The sequence below is a fragment of the Ochlerotatus camptorhynchus genome, unplaced genomic scaffold, assembly GCF_037179485.1.
Source record: "Ochlerotatus camptorhynchus isolate MF236.1 unplaced genomic scaffold, CSIRO-AGI_Acam_v1.1 ptg000144l, whole genome shotgun sequence".
In the NCBI taxonomy this organism is placed as follows: Eukaryota; Metazoa; Arthropoda; class Insecta; order Diptera; family Culicidae; genus Ochlerotatus; species Ochlerotatus camptorhynchus.
In genome coordinates, this window is record NW_027040634.1 from 991,176 (window position 1) to 1,013,021 (window position 21,846).

Below are 21,846 nucleotides of genomic sequence, written 5' to 3' on the forward strand. Positions count from 1 at the left end.
CCGGAAGCTTTCCTGTCCCAAGTGGAAGGCTCGGAAGTAACCGGAGAAGCAACTGAAGGAAAAAGGAAAGCAAAGTGAAAGAAAACAAAACAGCAGCAGTACGTATGCTGGTGTAGTGGTGGAAGGTGCGTCGTTTGTCATTAGCGATCAGGAAACGGACACGGGGTTGGAGATGTTGAATGAAGATAACGAAATGGACGTGACTACCCCGACGACCGACGAGAGTAGCGGAGAGCATGCAACGGGAAACGATGTTCAGAAACAGCAGCAGCGATCACGATTCGGGTTCAATGAAAACGAGGAACAAATTCGGGTAAGAAAGAAGTTGCGTGCACGGGAGAAGATCGCTTTGTCGCCGCTTCGATCGCCACCTAGAAAAATCATATGATAAAATATATTTGTATATACTTTTTTTTTGTATTTTGAGTACCATAATTGGTATTCTATGTTACTCGGCTCCGCTAAGTTATTTTTATAACATTTGAGCCTGCCAAATAAACGAAATGAAAAAAATAAAAAAAAATAGTTTGGATCCCAGAGGGGATTTCCGAAAAAGGGCGTGGGGCCCCGGAAACAGAGTTTTTAGCTACGGAGTTTTTAATTTGGTGGCCCTGGAAGGGAACCTCCGAGGGTGGGGTCCCTTAGTTGCTTAGTGGCTGTCTTAATTCTGTCATTTTGTTGGAGAATTCCGTTTTCGTTGCGTTGGTCTGCATAGTTGCTGATGTGGGTGGTTGGTTGTGAGATTCTGGTTCCGAGTGTGATCTGGTATGGTGGTGATGATGATGATGGTGAGTTAGGTGATCAGATTAGATCGAACAGCTCAGCTTCCCGCAGGAAAGCTAAAAGGGCTGTAATTCTGGTAGAATCGTTACCGAGGGCATCGCTGATGCTTCCCGGGATGTCGTAGCGGGTTCTTGGTGCTTCGTATTTCGGACAGTGGCAGATAATGTGATCCACCGTTTGAGAAATTCGGCATAGATCACAGATCCTATGGAAAGGTCCGTCTCCCTTGTAGTTGTGGGAGATGTTTGTATGCTGTGTTCGAAGTCGGGATACTATGACCTGCTCTCGATGTATCGGTGGGTCCACCCACCTGGAGATGTCTCTTTTAATGTTTCTGATGGCAGGGGTTTCACTGGCCGCCCAATCGCGAGCCCAACCTTCGTTGGTGATTTTTGATACCCATTTTTTGAGGTCCGGACCAGGTACAATTCGCGTGTACTTGGCCATACGACGACCTGAGTTGGCTAGTTGGTCCACTTTTACGTTACCATGAACCCCGCAGTGTCCAGGTATCCACACAAAGACTGTGTTGTTTGGCGCGTGTTCCTGTATAGCCTGGATCCAAGGGTGTTTGCTCGTATCGGATTCCAGTGCGGCTACCACACTAGCGGAGTCGGTGAAGATGGCTATTGGTCGGTCATCGGGAATGGTGGCTGCAATGAAGGCGGCAATGGCTTCCGCAGAGAAAATGGAGCACTGATCCGGGAGTCTATGGCATACCGCGAGGTTTGGACCGAAAATCCCGATTCCTACCTTTCCCTGGGCTACCGAGCCATCCGAGTACCGAATGGTGTATCCTCCGTATTTCCGGTTCTGGAGTTCGAGTACCGCTTGTGCCACCACTGAAGGATTGGCACCAGCTCTGAATTAATCATGTTTTGTTGGTTTTGACATCATCCACATCCAGAGGGCCAGTCACTTCGAATGTATGGGAATGGTAGGAAACCATTTGGAAATGCATGGAAATTTTCAGTTTTTATTCATTATCGTCTTTATGGGCAATTTTAGATGCACAAAAATTGCACGAGTACATTACTATGGTGATAAGGTAAACACTCGTTTATTTGTTTCCTTTTGTAAAAGCATGTTTAGTCACAAATCGTGGATTTTCTGATATTCTCCATACTGCAAAAATGATTTTCCTACCACTGAAGATGCGACATCTCTCGGATCTTCAGTATAGCTACTACTCAAATCATATAATTAATTGGTGTTTGATTGTGTGGTCGGTCAGAATCTTCGGCATGTTCCAACCCCTCGCTCCGACCCAGTAAAGCTTGGATTGAGCACAATGATATTTTTATCGATCCCGTAGACATTCATCTCGATTTTTAAATCATGATTTAAATTATTGATCGTTGACCTTAAATCACAGAGAACAGACTTGGAGGCTCAAACAAAATTTCTCTAAAAACTTGTGTAAAGATTCCTATTTGACTTAAGCGCCACTAACGGCGACTTCCCCACTTAAAAACCATCTTTGACAACATGATAGCGCTGGCGTTGCACAAATTACACTAGACACTAAGTGCTAGTAGCGCCAAGTGGCAATTTTCAACAGAAAATTTATCGATACTAGCGCCAAATTGGTCGAAAGTGGAAAATTTATAGAGAAAATCAGGAGACGCTAGTATCGATAAATTTTCTGTTGAAAATTGCCACTTGGCGCTACTAGCACTTAGTGTCTAGTGTAATTTGTGCAACGCCAGAGCCATCATGTTGTCAAAGATGGGTTTTAAGTGGGGAAGTCGCCGTTAGTGGCACTTAAGTCAAATAGGAATCTTTACACAAGTTTTTAGAAAAAAATTGTTTGAGCCTCCATGTCTGTTCTCTGTGCCTCAACGTCTGTTCTCTGTGGTTTAAATTCATATTTTTTTATATGCACCGGGTGCCCTCAGGTTAACCTCCCAAGTAACAATTTGGGTTTTATTAGGGTTCTGTAGACCATGATTTATGTTGTTACTTGGGCTGTAGCAGGAAAAATTTTCGTTTCTGCACCAAAACTTGCCGTACGATAGCTCATTCTTCATGTTTTTTTTATCAATAGGCTCTGTATGGACTTGTAATATCATTGACCATATTGGCCGCTCTCAGAACCACGGAATCCTCCAGAAGAAACCTGTAGTTGGGAACAATTGGCATCTTTGGTGTAAAAATGAAATTGTCCCTTGCTACAGGTTTTTCCGGGGGCATCCCGGAGGTTCCGAGAGTGGCTAATGTAGTCAATGATGCATTTAAAGTCTATCGAAAGCCTATTGATTAAAAACCATGAAGAAATAGCTGTCGCACGGCATGTTTTGAGTGATTAAAAAATCAGAACGCAATCAGAACCCTCCATCAGAACCGATTCCAGGGAAATGATCATATCTCGGTTGATTATATGCCGGTTTTAATTCTTGGTATATCATTCGCTTTGGAAATTCTGTGTATTTACTAAACATATTGATTTTTAACCGGCATCCTATAGAAAATCACATAACAAATTTTACGTGTTAGACAAGCCCTTCGGAAACCCGGAATATCCCCGTAACTACACCATAAAATTATATTAGTTTTCCAGTCAAATGCTTTTGGAAGAATCAAAATCGGACCATATTTGACAAAGTTACAACACAACACAACCAAAGTTGACCAAAATTGGTCTATTCTAGTTATTTTGAGTATCCCCTGTAAGTACTACATCAACATTTCCTTCCCTATCCCTTGTTACGGTAAGATGGACGTGGCTAGGAGTAGCGGCAATCATGCTTATGGTCAGACTGAGAATTTTGAGACCGACGTGAGTGTTGCTAGTATATAATCTACGAAGCATACCGTAACAACGCTGACGCTAACGCTAAACCGGATTTATTTCTTAATATGAGGTAAAACGTTGGAGGAACGATTACTTAAAATAAATAATATTCGTGTTTTAGGAAAGACGTGTTGATCGGAAATCTATATCAAATCCTTCTCAAGATTAGTTGTTATCGTCGTTGGTGATGTCACCGCCGGGATCGACATCTAATAACAGCAAGTTGAACAGAAACTTGGTCGTAATTGTTTTGTTAAATGAGGTGCTCGGTGGCCTTGTGGCGACTAATTTTGCTTACTGAGTAGAAAATCATGAGTTCAATCCCAAACTCCTTCACATTATAGAGTTATACTTTAATTCGGAATTGGTTGAAGGTACCCCGAGCAAAGTTCAGCATCAAAATGACAGCAAATTGAAATCAAGTTTTGATATCAACATCAAACTGAAATCATAATTTGATTTCAGTTTACGTAATTGACAAATTTGATACCAAATTTTGTTTTCATTTTGCTGTACATTTGCTCTTCAAAAATATGTTGTTGCTGGCTTGTTTTCATTGCCTTAGCATAACAGCAAATTGAATACTTTTTTTGTTATCAACAGGAAAAATGGATATCAAATTGAGTTTTCAGTTCGCTCTCACTGATAGCAGAAATAGTAACCTGAGTAATACCAAAGCAAAATTACAACATCAAATTTAGATTTGAATTTAGAATTAGAATTTAGAATTTAGAGAATATGTGTTGATCTGAAATCCATATCAAATCCTTCTCAAGAGCAGTTGTTGTCGTGATCGGTGGGTTTGCTTCCGGGATCGAAATCTAGTAACAACTAGTTGAACGCTAAACTTGATCGTAATTGTTCTGTGATATAAGGAGGTCGGTGGAGACCGATTTTGCGTACTGAGTGAAAGATTGTGGGTTTAAACCCAAGCTCGTTCGCGATATTGAATCGATAGGACATTAATTCAGCATATCAACAGTTAACAGTTTCTAATAACGATCTCAGCTCGGAAGCGCTGCCACTGACAAAATGGAATGGAAGCAATGTACTGTAGCTTCTCAGGATCGGGACCATGACGATCAACGATATATCTCAACTAGTGGATTTCGGCCAGGAAGCAGCGACTTTTTTTTTGTCATGGCGAGGACTTCATATTCTTGTAGACTTTTCAAAGGCTTCTCTAGCAATGCATTGTGGTTAGTCTGAAGATGTTAGCGATCACTCCTGGAACGAGACAATTGAACCACATAATGATTGCACACAGTTCGGTCAACAGCTTTCACTCTGTTAGCAGCCTTAGTAGTATGCCGTTAGTCTAGGAAACTATCGTGATAACTCTGCCGAATCCAGTTGAAGAGGAGTAGCAATGTCGTTTTTCCATTTAGTTCTTCCCACTTCTCTTGTGATCAAGGGGAAAGTAGCTAGAAGAGCAACCACAATAGCCTCCTTTGATGGCAATGCGATTACCGTTAAGCACCGAAATCCAGGCATTTAGTCCACAATTCCGGATATTATTTTTTCGATTTTTCCATGGATATGATATCTATATGTCTCAACAATAACTTCCAAATACATGAACTTGAGTGCACAATCCACCTGCAAATGTGACTAGACCATGAACCGTATCCGTTTGTCCTTCACTAATCTGATTTTTATTAAAAAAGCAAATAAAAGATTTATGCAAAGGGTATAACCCCTATTGGTGAAAATCCCATGCACCGACAACAGATTCACCCCAATCCGAGAAAAAAAACGAAACAAGTGGCTTTCCAATGCCGTTTTTTGATCCGGTCTCCTGGCGCTAGTGATAATTGTGATGCCCCTTGAAAAATACGAACCTACATGATGATGATCCTGCTAAAAGACCCTCTTCAACCGTTCGCTGTAAGTATGATATGTGCAATAAGGGAACTATTGCACTCGTAAGAACGGGCGCTCGAGTCCTTTCTTTATGGCCAGATCAATTCAGACGGATGAATAGAATTAACTTTTATTTAATAACACAAGCCGGTTGGTTCATCTCCTTCATTTGTCATCATTTTTCATCCCTCCTCCGATGAAACGAGGAATAGCTATTCAAGAGATGGGATGCAAATCGCTAACCAAGAAGGGTAAATGCTGACTGCTGACTGCTTTCTCATCTTATAACACGTGTTCGGTCAGAGAACATATTGCCGGCGTTTCGTCAAGTGTGTAATAAGGGGGAAATTCGTTGTCGGTGATAGCACGAGTTTCAATTTAATTTCATGACCTATTAAACTTTTAATATGACGCCATGGAGATGGTTATTGGTTTTTTTTTGCTAGTGAGCTGGCGCCATGATATGGGTATTTTTGGGTACGATTTATAACCCATCAGTTATTAGTATGAGGGGGACGTTTAGCATCATTGCAGCTAAGGTAAATTTTAATATCTTTTGATAATAAATGATTCAATGAAAGTCGCACCACCATATGAATTCATACATTTGTTTTATTCAACATGAATATTTTCCTTAATTCAGTGAAAACAATTAACCGATTGATGTAGGACGGACCTCACTGTCTCTCTCTCTCTCATTTGTAAGTCATTCCATATAAATACTATCAAATTAGAACGAGAGATTCGTTCTACAGTCATTGGTTAATTGGACTGAACTATATAAAACTATCCAGTAGTTTGAAAGACTTGATCAGAATATTTCAGAAATTTAATACTCGTAATCAAACGGTTCCAATACTTCCCTTTCCATTAAACGTTTCATAATTTATAATAATTTCTCACAGTAATAAATTTCCAAGTCAGTCACACTTCTGGTACTACCTGTCGCCTCCTTTCATCTCATCTCTATAAATATCAAGAGTCTTAACGCCCAACAAAAGCAATCATCTTCCACCGTCTTGATGACAATTATTACCAAACATTAATCACTCTTCATTTCAATAATAACTTCGTAAGATGACAAATGGCAAATTGTCTGCGGAAGGAAAGCAAGTGAATCGAACCGGACCGAAGAAGCACGTGGATATAGACGATGCTGATCCTGATCCCAATGATGGCAACAACCAACCGCACCGAACAACACAGGAGGGTGCAAATATTTGATTTTCCCCTTTCCAACAGGAATCTACATGGCAGCAATAGAAAGGATAATCAGTAGGACAAATCGCTTTATGGTTTTTATATTAGTTTTCACTCCTTCCTGATGGTGCTGCGGGTGACGAAGTGGGTTTCAATGATTCGCCTGTGACTGTTTATATTGAAATTGACACCCTCACGGTACGGTACGAGGGGGAACGATCTCATACGACGCTTCACAGTTGACTACATTCAGGAGAGGACTTTTCTAATAAAATCTAATAAATGTACAAACAAGAGATTGGACAAGTGTGTCGGCAATTTGAAAACCTTGCCCTCTCCTGTAGCTTATGAATTTAATTGATTCAATCCTGATGACAACAATAGTCAGGGTCGTGCTGGTTGAAGGGGTAAATTGTAGCTGCAAGCATGTTATAAACGGAGAAATTGCAATCATCATACGGCTTTCAACCAAGCAAGTATAAATTGCCGCGAAATTATCTAAGGATTTTTTTTTTTAATTTTCAGAGATTTTTTTAATTTTTTCTAGGTATTTAAATTTTTAAAAGTTTGAGAACATTGAAAAAAAAAAAACTTTGTTAAATCCGTGAAAAGTTCTAGAAAATATGTTTAAACACTTCAAGTAACATCCTAGTTAAATTTATTGAGATGTGTTAATAACTTCAATAAATTTTACTATTACGTCCCAAGTCCTGCTCTCCTGCTCTCAACTGCAAGTGGTCATTAAGCACTTCTACAATGGATGCTTTGTATTGCTTCTACCATGCTTGGCATACACAGTTTTGGTCACGAACTGCTCATTTACTAATAACTTTGCACACAGTTGACGGAACATAGTTCTTTTTGAAGCAGTAGATAGAATAGAGTGTAAGCTTGTTATAGATATGTAAAAAAAAAGTAGATTTTAATGCTAGTAGTAAACTGTATTTGTTTTTGCGTTGTAAAAATGAGGTGAGAAATGCTCACTACACATCTCGGAATTTAAGTGTTGAATTGATTAGTGTTGATTCAAATGTTAAGCTTTACCTAATCTTCGCATATCTATAGTAAACTATGAAACTAATCTATCAATTACTTTAAAGAAAAATTAGTTTCAACATCTGAGTGAAAAGTTATTACCAAATGAGCAGTTGGTGTGTACAACTGTGCATGCCAAGCATGCTTCTAACATCACCCACCACCAGAGGGCGAGTCGCCTTCAATCGTATGGGCCTGAGAATGTATGTCGGAACCGTGGAATTCACTTTTAATTAACCACTGGGAACAGACGTTTAAGCTCGAACAAAATTTCTCTAAAAACTAGTGTAAAGATTCTTATTCGACTTAAGCACACTAACGGTGACTTCCCCACTTAAAAACCCTCTCTGACAACCTGATGGCAATCACAAACGAAGTGACAGACGACTAACTGGCGAAGAAATCCATTTAAATAATGTGGTTCACTGTAATAGAATTTTCTTGGAAGCTTGTCCCATCATCCACCAGATGGGTTAGTTTTTTTGTTTTGATTTGAACAAAGTTGATTTTGTGTACAATGATTCTTTGACAGTGTGCAAAGAGTGCGTATCATTTTGTCATTTTTTTATGCATTTCAGTTTTGAGTAGAGTGAAAGAGATAGAACCATAGAGGTAACTCTAAGACAAGTAGGTCCCAAAGAAACGTGCTCAACTTTTTGGCTCACCTCTGGTACTATCTTCGGTCCCAAGCTTGTCGAATCACCCCTCGAAACATAGGAAAAACCAATAACCCCTCATTTTATCTGTCAAACTTTCATAGCGAATCAAAACAAACATTGCGTAGTACTAGAATTTCGACTAGAATAGGGTACGTTAATCGTTTGCTTGGGACCAATAGGCTACTAAAGTGGTGAGCCAATTTAAAATCGTTAGTTTCGTATTGATTGTTGATAGAACCAAAACATTCTAGTACATTTGGTGAAAATGCTAGTTCAATCTAGTAGTAGTGTTGCCATGTGGTACAATCCAGTAGTAGTGGTGTTGCCATGTGGTACACTGAAAAATTGCAATAGCAGGTTAGTCACCAAAGTTTTCGAGCCGCTCCGTCTGTCACTTCGTTTGTGATGGCAATGGCTTTGCACAATTTACACTAGACACTAAGTGCTGGTAGCGCCAAGTGAAAATGCATCGATACTAGCGCCAATACTAATACTCGAGTATTAGTACAAGACACTGAAGAAGTCTGCACATTGTAGACGAAATACGCGTATCTGTCAAGGATAAGCAAATAAGGTAGAGGAAACGCTCCTATAGTTGCGGTACGTTAGAAGTGTTAGGTTCCTATAGTTGTGCATGGAGACTTAATACACAACTATAGGAACCTAACGCTTCTAACGTACCGCAACTATAGAAGCGTTCACCCTAGTGGAATTAAATGGGCATTACTAATCCTTCTCTCGGGCAATTTAAGCAATATGAGCTTGTTTGTTGTAAATTTAATGTGTTTTAATATTAAAACTATTTAAAAGATATTTGATGACTGTAGATAGTATTTAAAAAAATACTACTTTTTCAATAATTCATAACTTTTTGACGTAGGACTACGTCTTTAATTTCTATACTGGGGTACACTTTGTGAAAACCGAAATTGGAACATGAAACAAAATTATGAAAGATTTTGAACATTAATAATTCAGCTGCCCCTGGATCAATTTCAATAATTTTATCACCAATCGATCAGAAATATGTCTACGCAATGCTTCCAACTGATGATTTTCAACAAGAAACTATTGAAAAAGTGGTAATGGCAATCATTATCCAACGTACAAATAAAAAGTGATAATTTTTCACTGTTTTCATGAAATAAACGTTGTTCCCAAACACAGTCGTCATAATCAAGTACCATTTGGTTGCACATCATTCTGCTTTAACCTGAAAAGATAAATATAAAAGAACGCTGCTGTCTAGTCTCAACTCAACATCATTCTTTGCTCGACTGTTGAGCTGTTCAGTCCGTATTTTTCGCTCGAGATCTCGTTTAGATTTTGTTTCGCTTTGTGCTGTCGCGTTGCGCCGTGGAAGTGTCGCCACCTTCTCGCGTTCTGGCAAGTTTACTTGAACTTGCAAACACGAAACAAATGGTGCGTAAACGTGCCAATGAGTCAACAGCGGGCCCTTCAAAGAAGGTGCTAATCAAGCCCAGAGCGTCGGAGAACTGGCAAAACACAAGCTGCTGCCTCGCTTCAAACTTTGCAGCATCGGTACCAAAATCATGTGCTCCAGCCTGGAGGAGTACAAACAAATAGGATGTTTCCTGAAGGAAAACAACGTGGACTTCTTCACGCATGATCTGCCATCGAGCAAGCCACTGAAGGCGGTTTTGCGTGGATTACCGTCGTTCAAGGCGGCTGCGGTGAAGTCCGAGCTGGAGCGGCTTGGGCTCCAACCCGAGGCCGTGTTCCAGATGAACCGCCGTTCCATCAACAATACCAGCTTCCGTGACCAGTTGTTCCTGGTGCACTTCACGAAGGGATCCACCAGTCTTGCGGCTCTGAGATCCAAAATCCGGGACCTATTTCAGGTCATCATCAGTTGGGAGAATTACAAACCCCAACATCGTGATGTTACGCAGTGTACGAACTGCCTCTCCTATGGTCATGGCACCAAAAACTGCCATATGAAGACAAACTGCGGCAAGTGTGCTGGAACTCACTCAACTGCGTCCTGTGAGCAAGTTGATGACATAGAGCCAACGTGTGTCAACTGCGGTGGAAACCATCAAGCCTCCAATCGCGGATGTCCCAAGCGAGTGGAGTACATTAATATCCGTCGGAAGGCTACAATCAACAACCAGGTCGGTCGCCTCCGTAATCATCGTTCGTCTCCTGTACTCACGGAAGTCCAGTACCCAGCTCTCCAGCCCCGTCGACATGTTCCGAACCAAGCCCCGCTTCCGCTCAACAACCAACAAGCCAACCATGCGAGTATCCAAATGATTCCCAGCAGTCGGACAGTTCAGCATCGTCTCGCTGCTGCTGCGGCCCAGCCAAATCCAGGTTCATCCACCGCCCCTGGTTTATCATACGCTGCTGCTGTCTCAGGTGAACCTGTCGACGATTCTCCGTTCACCTCGGAGGAACTTGTGACGCTCGTGGCCGAGGTCATCATCATCATGCGCACCTGCAAGACTCGATCTGAACAGCTACATGCTGCCCTGTCCCTTGTCACTAAGTATGGACCGTGAAGCCATCAAGATCGTAAATTGGAATGCTTGCTCCTTGAAGAGCCTTGTTGACTTTCTCAACGAACGGCACATCGACATAGCCGTCATCACCGAGACTCACTTGAAGCCTGAGCTAAACGTCTTCCTTCCCGACTTTCGGCTCGTAAGGCTTGACCGCACCAGCTCCGGGGGAGGGGGAGTGGCCATCGCTGCGAGGCGGAACATCAGCTGCTGGCTACTACCAAGCTTCCAGCTGAAAATTATCGAAGCCATCGGAATTGAGGTGAGCACATCGCTTGGTCCAATCACCATCATCGCGGTCTACTGCCCCAAGCAAACCAACATTAGGGACGGCTCGGCCGCAGACCTCCGAAGAGACATCATCAAGCTAACACGACGGCGGCAAAATTTCGTCATCGCTGGCGACCTGAACGCCAAGCATCAAGCCTGGGGCAATAGTCGGCGAAATCAGAACGGCACAATATTATACAACGATCTGCAGCAAGCCCACTACAATATTCTGTGTCCGGACACTCCCACCCGGTTGAGTCGATCCGGAGCTCATGCCACCATCGACATCTTCATCAGCAACATTGGCGATAACATCTCCCAACCTATCGCCTATCAGGAACTGAGCTCGGACCACTATCCGGTGGTGGCCGAAGTAGGTTCCTCGGCCAATAGGTTTCAAGTTTCCCGGCGAAATTACCATCGTGTCAACTGGCAGCAGTGTGGACACTGCAATCGATTACGACGTCCTACCGGAGTCGTACGAAGAAGTCGATCAGTGTCTGCAAGCCATCGAAGAGGCGATATCCCGTGCCAGGGAGCAGCACGTACCAGCATCCAGACAGGTGAGTCATACTCTGAACCTTGACAGCCCAACCAAAGATCTTATCAGGCTCCGTAACACCATCCGTAGGCAGTTCCAGCGTTCTGGGCTGCCCCACTTGAAGACCAATGTCAATAGGCTAACCAAAATTATCCAGGCCAGGATGGTGGAACTCAGAAATAACGATTTTACCAAAAAGATTCGCTCTCTCCCAGATTGTGCAAAACCATTTTGGAAGATGACCAAAATTTTGAAACATAAGTCGAGACCGATCCCTCTGCTTTCCTCTGTTGACCACTTAGACCCATCCCTACTGATAACCCCAGTTGAAAAGGCCAATGCTCTTGGCCAACATTTTGTGATTTCACATAATCTTGGTCAAACCATGGTGAGCCCCCATGGGCCTGCCGTACTGGAGGTAATGACTAGAGTCGCTGACACCCCCGTAGTAGTGCATGATCATAGTAGAATATCGACTGATGAGGTGATAGCAGCTATTAGAAGTACTAAAAACATGAAGGCTGCGGGTATGGATGGTGTAGTCAACCTCGAGTTGAAAAACTTGAGTATTGACTTCTTCAACCATCTTACCGTTATCTTCAACAAATGTTTGGAGCTTGGCTACTTCCCTGCATGCTGGAAGTTAGCCAAAGTGATTCCAATACACAAGCCTGGCAAAGATCCTACCAGTGCCAAAAGCTATCGCCCCATCAGCCTCTTGTCCTCCATCTCGAAGTTATTCGAAAAATTGATACTCAGCCGTCTGCTGGTGTTTTCAAATGATAATAACATCTTTCTCAAAGAGCAATTCGGGTTTAGGAAAGGCCACTCTACCATCCACCAACTCGCACGGGTTACTAACATCATCAAGCGGAACAAGCCCGTTTCCAATACATCTGCCATGGCATTGTTGGACGTCGAGAAGGCGTTCGACAATGTCTGGCATGATGGTCTAGTGTACAAGCTGCATCGATACAACTTTCCGATCTACCTCGTGAAGATCATCAAAAACTACTTGTCGGGCAGATCATTCCAGGTCTACTTGAACAATGTCCCCTCTGATACGTTCAACGTTGATGCAGGGGTCCCTCAAGGCAGCCTGCTTGGGCCTATCCTATTCAACATTTTCACGTCAGACGTTCCTCCCCTGCCGGATGGTGGTATCCTGTCTATGTTCGCAGATGACACCTCCATCATCTATAAGGGTCGAGTGATCCGTGCTCTGGCGAGTAAACTACAATCAGGCCTGGATGTTTTGTCCGACTATTTTAAGAGCTGGAAGATTTGTATCAATGCAGCTAAAACACAAACCATTTTGTTTCCACATTCGTATTCACCTCGGCTTGTTCCGCCTGCTAACGTCAAGATCCATCTTGATAGCACTTCCATTGAATGGTCGAGTGAAGTAGCCTACCTTGATCTCACCCTCGATAGCAAATTGCTATTCCGATCCCATGTGGACAAGACATCCACCAAGTGTAACATCTTGATCAGGTCGCTCTACCCTCTGATAAACAGGAAGTCCACCCTGTCCCTCAAAAACAAGCTTGCTGTCCACAAGCAAATCATTCTGCCGGCTATTGAGTATGGTATGCCAATCTGGGAGAGTTGTGCTAAGTGCCACCACTTAAAGCTTCAGAGGATCCAAAACAAGATCCTCAGAATGATCCTTAACAGTCCACCGCGAACTCGTAATTCTGAGATTCACCACCTGGCCGGTCTTCAAACACTCGAGGAGCGAAAGACTTCCACGCTGGAAAGGTTCAGAGTCGCCTGTCTGCGATCAAACCACCAGATCATTCGTGATTTGGCAACCTAGTTTAAGTAGTTAGGTGCTCAAGTAGGTAGGTTATCAAATTTTTAAATTCAAACCAAAACAATCCCACAAAGGGTATCCTGTAAATTAGCGCTAAACGCAATCATCACATAAGAATAAAAAATTAACTAGAACAAAGATGAAGAACCAAAGGCTAACCAATTGAAATGTTAAATCAAATGTTGAAACATAAAAACCCAGAAAATAAACGTAAATTTTACTACTACTAGTCTCAACTCAGAACAAACCAATCCCACCAAGGTGGTCATTCTTAAAACAGGCCTGATAGGACTAGGAACTGTAATTAATAATAATTGAAATTTCAAAGGAACTAAAGTTGAAAAGGCGCATATGTGTCACTTGATAACCACACAAATTCAAGAAATATAGATCATTTAAACTAAAAAAAAAAGCCTCAACTCATTCTCACTTTGGACGCCGTGGTGAGCAGACAGCAGAAGCAGCAAAAGCAGTCATCTGGCTCGCCGTGGCGGTGTCAAACGTGTCTCCGGTCTGATCTACGAGAAAACACGAGGTGTGCTGAAAGTTTTCTATGAAAATGTGATCCCTGATGCTGTCACCTATACTGAACACGCCAAGTGTAAGCGGCCATCGATGTCGTTTACGCTTTGAAGCGACAGACGAACTCTGTACAGTTTCGGAGGTTAAATCATCACCAACTTTGGCAACAAAGCGGCCCTTTTCTTTGCCAACAAGCTTATTACAGTAAAAAGTTAGAATAGAATTTATCTGCCTGTTGGTCCATATTCAGAACCACATGCCCCCAACGACCACACAAAATGCTCTCCAGAGTTGTAATCTTGTAACCAAACTTGGAAGCAGGGGTGCAAATGATTTTGATCAATTCTCTTCATCAACTTTTTATTTGAAAAAAAAACACAAATACTACAAATTTGGTACGGCTACAAATCAAAAACGGAAAGAGTTAAGATAATAGATGTCGGTCAATTAAAGAACAAAATTTTCTTCACATTTGTTCCGTGCCCTATAGCGGTCCTACGTCAAGCTCCCGTTCGTGCCCCTAGGCACAGACCCTTCTACTTTTTTGTTTATGAATCGCCCAACTTAAACACATTGTCAGTAGGTAGCCCTTTCTCTAATCTACAATATAAATATAAAAAACATATTTTTTTTAAATATGCAATTTGAGTACTTTAATTTTGTTTGATAATTTTGTTTTTTTTTTAAATTTTTTTAGAGTGTATATTTTTTCTTGAAAGGCACAATACTTGCCCGCAACTTCTTCTAAGAAACCATCACAATTAGAAATACTTAGAGAGATAGATAAGCAGAGAGAATGTTTTGAGCCAAATGAACTGCCAAAATCTGAGCCAATCGAACCTTCCTATTAGAATTTGTCCGAGGATTTCTTATTCTTACTTGATTAAATTTCTGTTCAATTGCAATACTCTCAGTATTGCAATTGAACAGAAATTCAATCACCTTTATGTTTCATTTTCGCCAGCTTATGGTATATTGTTATGGCTATGGACTCAGCTGGCTGTCGCACAGGCAGTATTTGCAAATGAAAATTATAATTTGGATTCAATTTGCGTTGTTGTTGTTTTTTTTTTCGAGTAAAAATTTATGTTTTGATTGTGAACCCTAGTTTAGCTTTTACAAAATAGATAATATGCAGTAAACACATAATTAATAGTTTGACTTTCAGAATGAATTTGACCATGCTTTGCATAGGCTTATCTTCTTGATTCGCATCACTCTGCCAGTGTTCGGGTATCCATGAATAGTAAATATGGTAATTCATGCAGATAACCGAGTTCCATCCGTTTCTACGAAATCGCAGAGAAGAACTTATCGCTTCCAGATATTTTAATAGCTTGTAGCAAGGAGTCGACTACCGGTCATTCGATGCACCACATAACTAGTGCGGTAATGAAAAATGACTTAATTCTACTGATAACCGTATTAGCTACGGTAAATTGGGTTAATTCATATTATGACTTTATTCGCCGCTCAAAAATATGGTTGCATCTAGAAAGGTCTTACGTACTTTTATAGGGCAGGTAAATGATGACCACATTTCGTCTCGTTGTATTAGACGTGTGTGAAAGACATATCGAATATATACCACGCTGATGATTGTGAAAAATATTTACGGTCCGTAAAGACGAAATTCGGAACGCTTCGCTATCTAAATGCTAGCTTACTTGCGAACTTAGGTTTTGTGCTTTAGAGACAATACTCTAACAAAATGCAATCAAACAACACTAATTAGCGCTCAACAAAACAATTTCGAGTGACTTGTGTTACTCAACTAATGATCCAAGTAGTATCATTGATGTTGCACTTCTCACAGATATCTGTGTACGTATGAGAGCAAAATGAAATGTATAATTTTTACTGGCAGAGCCACAGAGACATGATTTTTTTCCTCTTAATTTACATCTCATTGTATTCTTCGGAAATGGTTGTACCATCACTGATGACTTTAAAATGTGGGTGGGATCGTAAATAAAGGAGTGAATGAATGTGCGCGTTTGCTCTATGTTATTGTGCAGTTGTACATGACTCAAGGTGGCAATGAGTACATACAATGAAATTACTCTGCCGCTCTGCATGTAACTACTGCAACTAAAGTGTAATTAATATTTTCATACATTTTCCAGCTACACAGTAATAGATACATATATGTTGATGCTGATATAGAACTCAAAGCACGTATCCCCGTAGGCAAACCCGATTTCAAAGGACACCACCTTTCATTGAGAAAACTCATCAAAGACGATTACCTACGCTGAGCTAACTCTAAGGAGGTTTGAATTTGAAACTCTAATCATCTTCTTGTTAAGGATCTCTTGTGCTCCTTCTTAAATAAATGCCCCCACGACAGCGTTACAGAAAGAACAACCCTCCGGGTATTTTCCATTGTGCCTTTGCCACTGAAAATTTATAAAGATGACGAGTCAGGATAAGCGGAAAGGGTTGATTTCGGTTTATTGCCCGGTTTTTGTTTTTATTATAATTAATAAAGGAACCGGGACAAGTCTTGTGCGGGAAAGGTGTAGCGAGTGGGTTCCGTCGCTGCCAGAAAAAAAGGGTGCAGTCAGGGTTCTCCACCGAAATGATGGCCGAGGCAGTCAGTGCCTGCCGTGAACGGTTCAGTCGGTAAATTAGGGGTTGACTGGATCAGTTTATTATGGCACGAGCTTGTAGGTTGTAGTGCTTAAATTAATTAAATTTAGCATTATTACTGGAGCGCCCTCGTTGACGGCGCTCACGACAGACGGGCTAAAATGGTGGTTTTATGGAAATGGGCTCCAATGTTGCTGCTGCCGCCGTAAAAATGTCATTTTTATTAGAACAGAGCGAGTTTCTCAGAATTTGTTACGTTTAATAGCATCAGTGAGTTTGTGCTATTTTCAATAGTTGCTGAAAAAGTATGTGTTTTCTTTTAATTAAGTCAAAGAGGCACAAGGAATGCTTCGAAAAAATCTACCATGTTGAAAAGAATATTATATTTTGAAATGTATGCAGATTGATGGCAGTGGGTTTGACTTTTTTGGCACAACTTGCCGCATAATAGGTCTATTCTAGTACTTGCTTTTTTGCTTTTGCTGTAGGTAACTGCAGCTTTCTGTAAGTTATGGTACAGAATCTTGTAGAAAAGCAAGTACGGGAACTGATCTAATCTACGAATGCAAAAATGATGTAAAAGGTGTGCACGATATTATTTGCATCTAGAACATATCGTTCCTGAAAGAAAACGGAATACAGTGCTTTCCCAATTTTGTCAGCCCCTTCTACAATTTAAGCCTGACAACCCAACTAACATTTATCCAGCTTTATAAGCCACCTTTTCCAGTATTGTGCTGCAAAGTAGCTGAAACAAAGCGGCAGATACAGCTACAAGCAGAAGCTAGCAAAATAGTTTTGGAGAGCGTGTACTCAACTTTTTCACAACCATTATTCAATTTGTCAGTTGCACTGAATAACAGCAGCTAATGTCACTTCTATGAAACTATTAATCATCTTTCAACTTGTAGTTGCAAAACAAAGCTAATAAAGTGAATATATAACTCATTTGATGGGTTCTATACAACCAACCACTCTTGCTGAATAACATAAACTATTTTTTTTCAACAACTAAACAACCTGTACTCAGCTAATCAACTGTGTTAGAGCTACTTTGTTAGCATTTCTACAGTCATGTAGGTTTATTTTTAGACGCGTGTAGTTTTACAGTTTTGACTATGCTCCTTTACAAAGCTGAAGTAACTAGTCGAGAAAAGTGATTCATGTGCACTGTTGTAAAGTCCATACTCAGTGATCTCGTTGTAAAAAGTAATGTAGATGTGTTTACAAAGTTGGTAGTGTCAAGGTTTGCTAATGTGGTCGTCACAAGTTCGATTCCGGGTTCTGGCAGGGTTAAAAAAATTAGTGCTGTGCTGATTTATAACGAATTCCGGTTAATTTATTAATTTTATTCACAGCTAAATAAACTCAATAAATTCCTCCAACAAAAAAAAAAACGTAAACAATATTTAACGCAGCTTCAAGAGAAAGCTGTGTAGTGATTATTGGATAACGGGGAAGAGGTTGAATGATCGCCTTTCAAGTTCACACACAACTAAAAACAGCAGGATAACAGCTGTATAGAGGCGTAAATGGATGTACAATAAGAGCTTGTCCCAACCGTCCCACCTGCCATAAGTAGCTGACTAAGTTCGCCAGATTTGCTTATATAGAGGTTGAGTAATGGTTACCTCATATCGTATAAGGTTTGAATACAGGTTAAGGCTGTATAAATGAAATGAGCACAGCGTTTTCATTGTGAGAATTGTTAGTTGGGATAAACGGGACACTGACAAAATCGGGAAAAAATTCCCATTATTATTTCGATCAAAATTATTACAGAATAATGAAATTGTTATACTTATGACTGGCACTGAATGAAGTGGGCACGGTGTGGTATCTACTACCCAACAAACAAGTTTAGCTGCAGATTAGCTAATACAGCCAAAATTTGCCTTATGCAGCTAATTTTTGCCTGTATAAGCTAAGATGCAGCTAAAATTGTTTGTTGGGTAGTGCTGCCTCACTAAAACCCATCGCTTATCCTCTTGGGATCACGGTGAAGCGACATACTGCCTCTAACAAGATCTGTACGCACTCACGACTCGCATGGACATGAGTCGGTACGTACTTGTCCAGCTTCCTTCGATTCTGCTTGGTTTCCAGTGCTACAACCCAAGATGAACCTCAATACCTCAGTATCAACGTAGATACACAAGCCAGGAGACGTCTCATGTAACTGCTTGGTCCAGAGTTGATGACGTCGTTCACAAACCAAGTAACCATTACTTCGAGTTTTTGGTTATATACAGCTGAACAACGGCTATATCAGTGTTTGTAAGTTACGATGAGGCCTGTAAATAAACAAAATGACGAAATAATGTGCCTGTGGTTTCTTGGGAAAGCCAACGATCTCAACTCCTTTGTGCAGCTTCAGCATCAGCACGCCGTTGTACATCCCATTCCAGAGCGTTGGACCAAGGATGGAGCCTTGTACACCTCCCGCTGGGATCCTAATCGATCTCTGTCTGTTCATAGACCAACACCCGGTTTTGGAAGTTATTCCTTAGAATCCTGCAAGGATACTCATTCTATGCAGCGCTTCGGTGATGGTCACCAACTGGCGTGGCGTTGAAAGCGTTCTTGACGTCTATCGTTATCACAGTGCAATAGCGTTTTCCTCTGCGCTTCTGTTTGGATGACTTTTCTGCTCTCCCGACCACTGTCCGAATTGCATCCACCCTTCCGGAATCTGAACGGAATCTTCGACAATCCGTATTCTTTCTCCGTACACTTCGTCAGCCTGTTTTGGATGATTCTCTTCAAGAGCTTTCCGAGTGTATCCAGCAGACATATACGATCCTGGCATTTGCAGCAACACTAGCTTCTGTATCTCCATATGTCTGGGAAGTGACCCTCATGCAGACATTTCTGCAGCACCATCCTGAACATGTTCAGGAACGCCTGGATCTCCGCTTTCAACGGGATACCATCCGGAAGGTTCTATCCGAATTCAATGAACCACAAAATCCAGCAGCAACCAGTATGATAAAGCTCGATTCAAAGTAAATCTGGACGCACGGTTTTTTGTATTTATTGTGCACAAACATCTAGAGAACCCTTCGTGGTCTGCCTCAAAAATAGCAAAAGTGTTAAAATTTCCAAAGTCAACGATGAGTCTTGTAATCAAACGTTACAAAGATACTCTGAGTGTGGATAGCACAGCGCATCTATCATAAAAGTGGCACTAGGGACAAAGAGCTAAGGAGGAAGGTGTACATGCACAGATAAAAATTCTGAATTTTAATTGTGATGTAAACATTCATTCACGTAGACTTGTATTTCATTTCACGCAACCGAGCAACTTGCAAACAATGTTGTTTACAAAGATGGGCTTTTCTATACAATATTTGCTACATTGTATGATATGTGTCAGAACTTTACATGATATATAATGTAAACGTATATGATATGAGACGCTCCATTTATGTGCATCATATTGAACAGAAATTTACACTACTTTTTCGAACTGTGTGGTACGTGAAAAGCAACCCGGGTGTCTCCATACGTGATTTGGCAAAACAATACGATTCCAACTTTTCCACCGTGCGAAACATCCTTTCAAGAGAAGGATATAAGTCTTTTTGTGCCAGTAAACATCCGAATCGCTCCCTGAAACAAAATTTAGTGGCCAAATAGCGAGCACGGACGAGTTTTGACGAAATTTGATGGCTGTATTTTAATGGATGACGAAACATATGTCAAAATGGATTATAAACAAATCCCCGGACAAAAATTTTACCTGGAAACTGGTCGTGGGGATGTCCCTTCTAGGTATAAATTTGTTTTTGCTGATAAGTTTGCTCGGAAACTAATGATTTGGCATGGAATCTGCAATTGAGGCCTTAAAACCAAGGTTTTCATCACATCTCATACAATGACGTTTACATTAAAGAGTATCTGAAAAAGCGGATTTTACCCTTCATTCGGCAACACAAGACCAACGTTATGTTTTGGCCGGATCTAGCCAGCTGCCACTACTCTAAGGAGGTACTAGTATTGTATGCTACAAACAATGTTAATTTCGTCGCCAAAGAGATTAATCCTCCGAATTGCCCTGAGTTCAGACCGATCGAAAAATATTGGGCAATTGTCAAGCGAAAACTTCGAGGATGCGGTAAAGAAGTGACAAATGCACAACAAATGCGTTTAAAGTGGAATAAGTTCGCCGGTACAGTGTCACCAGCGACTGTGCAGATCATGATGGCAGATCATGAATCGGGTCCCTTTCAATTGATGATGTTATTTATCTCCGTCAAATTTGAGAATTTCTGATGACGAAATTTAGCATTGAACAGTTGCACAATATCGTAGGTGGTAAAAATTCAAAACTATTAAGAGCAAGACGGATATCTATTACTGGACAGATAGTAAGTAGGAAATAATTACTCTCTTCCAGATAAATACATATTCCGCTCCAACAGTTAAGGATTGTCCTGGCCACGTCCTTACAATTGGTAGGGATAGGAAAGGTATGTTAGTCCAACATTTACTTGAGAGAGATAGAGAACTCTATACGGCCCCTCATAAACGTCTCGGGAATTTAGGAATTATGTTAGTAAGGAAGGTAAGCCATAGGATACACCCAGTCAGTGTTGCTGGCAAATGAGATTTTTTTTTAGAATTTGCGATGACGAAATCTCTTGAAAATTGAAAGTCAATCAAAACTTTTATGTTAACGGCGCCGGTGGTGTAGTGGTAAGCGTGATTACCTCTCACCCCAGCAGGCCTGGGTTCAATACCAGTCGGCGCCGCCGGGATGTTCTGAGGCATAACATCTCTGATCACGCCTTCCTTCGGATGGGAAGTAAAGCCGTTGGTCCCCGGTTCATGAGTTGATGGGTCGATAGGTAGGGTCCAGGTGTGGGAGCTGCCTTCCTGGCACGTCGGTAGCATTGGTGCTCAGCACGGAAAACAAGATCGACGGAAAAAACAAACCAAAGGAAAAAAAAACTTCTATGTACAGTACATTTGTTGAAATATGTGATGTTTTATTTTTTTGATTTTCTAAGAATAAATGTTGTTGACAATGAAACAATGTTTTTTTTATTACAATAGCAAAGAAAACATAGGTTTCCGTGGTAAAAATTATATTTTTAGCAAACAGGAGTTTACAATACAAAAACAATAATTCCTAGTATTGTAACAGGGAGTAAAACGGTCAATTTACCTATTAAACGGTGAACTCTAACAATCTAATAAATAATATAAATTATTTAAGAGGTAAAAGGTACATTGCCCGAAAG

The 21,846-nt window shown here is 41.0% G+C and overlaps 1 protein-coding gene across 1 annotated transcript in view; it reads right to left on the reverse strand.

Moving 5' to 3' along the window:
- Positions 1 to 801: 801 nt before the first annotated feature.
- LOC135700923 (uncharacterized) overlaps positions 802 to 21,846 on the reverse strand; it is a 33,200-nt gene continuing 12,155 nt past the window's right edge. The window contains exon 2 of the mRNA XM_065221594.1: positions 802 to 1,645. Coding sequence (XP_065077666.1) covers positions 802 to 1,645 — 844 coding nt within the window. The remainder of the gene's footprint in view (positions 1,646 to 21,846) is intronic.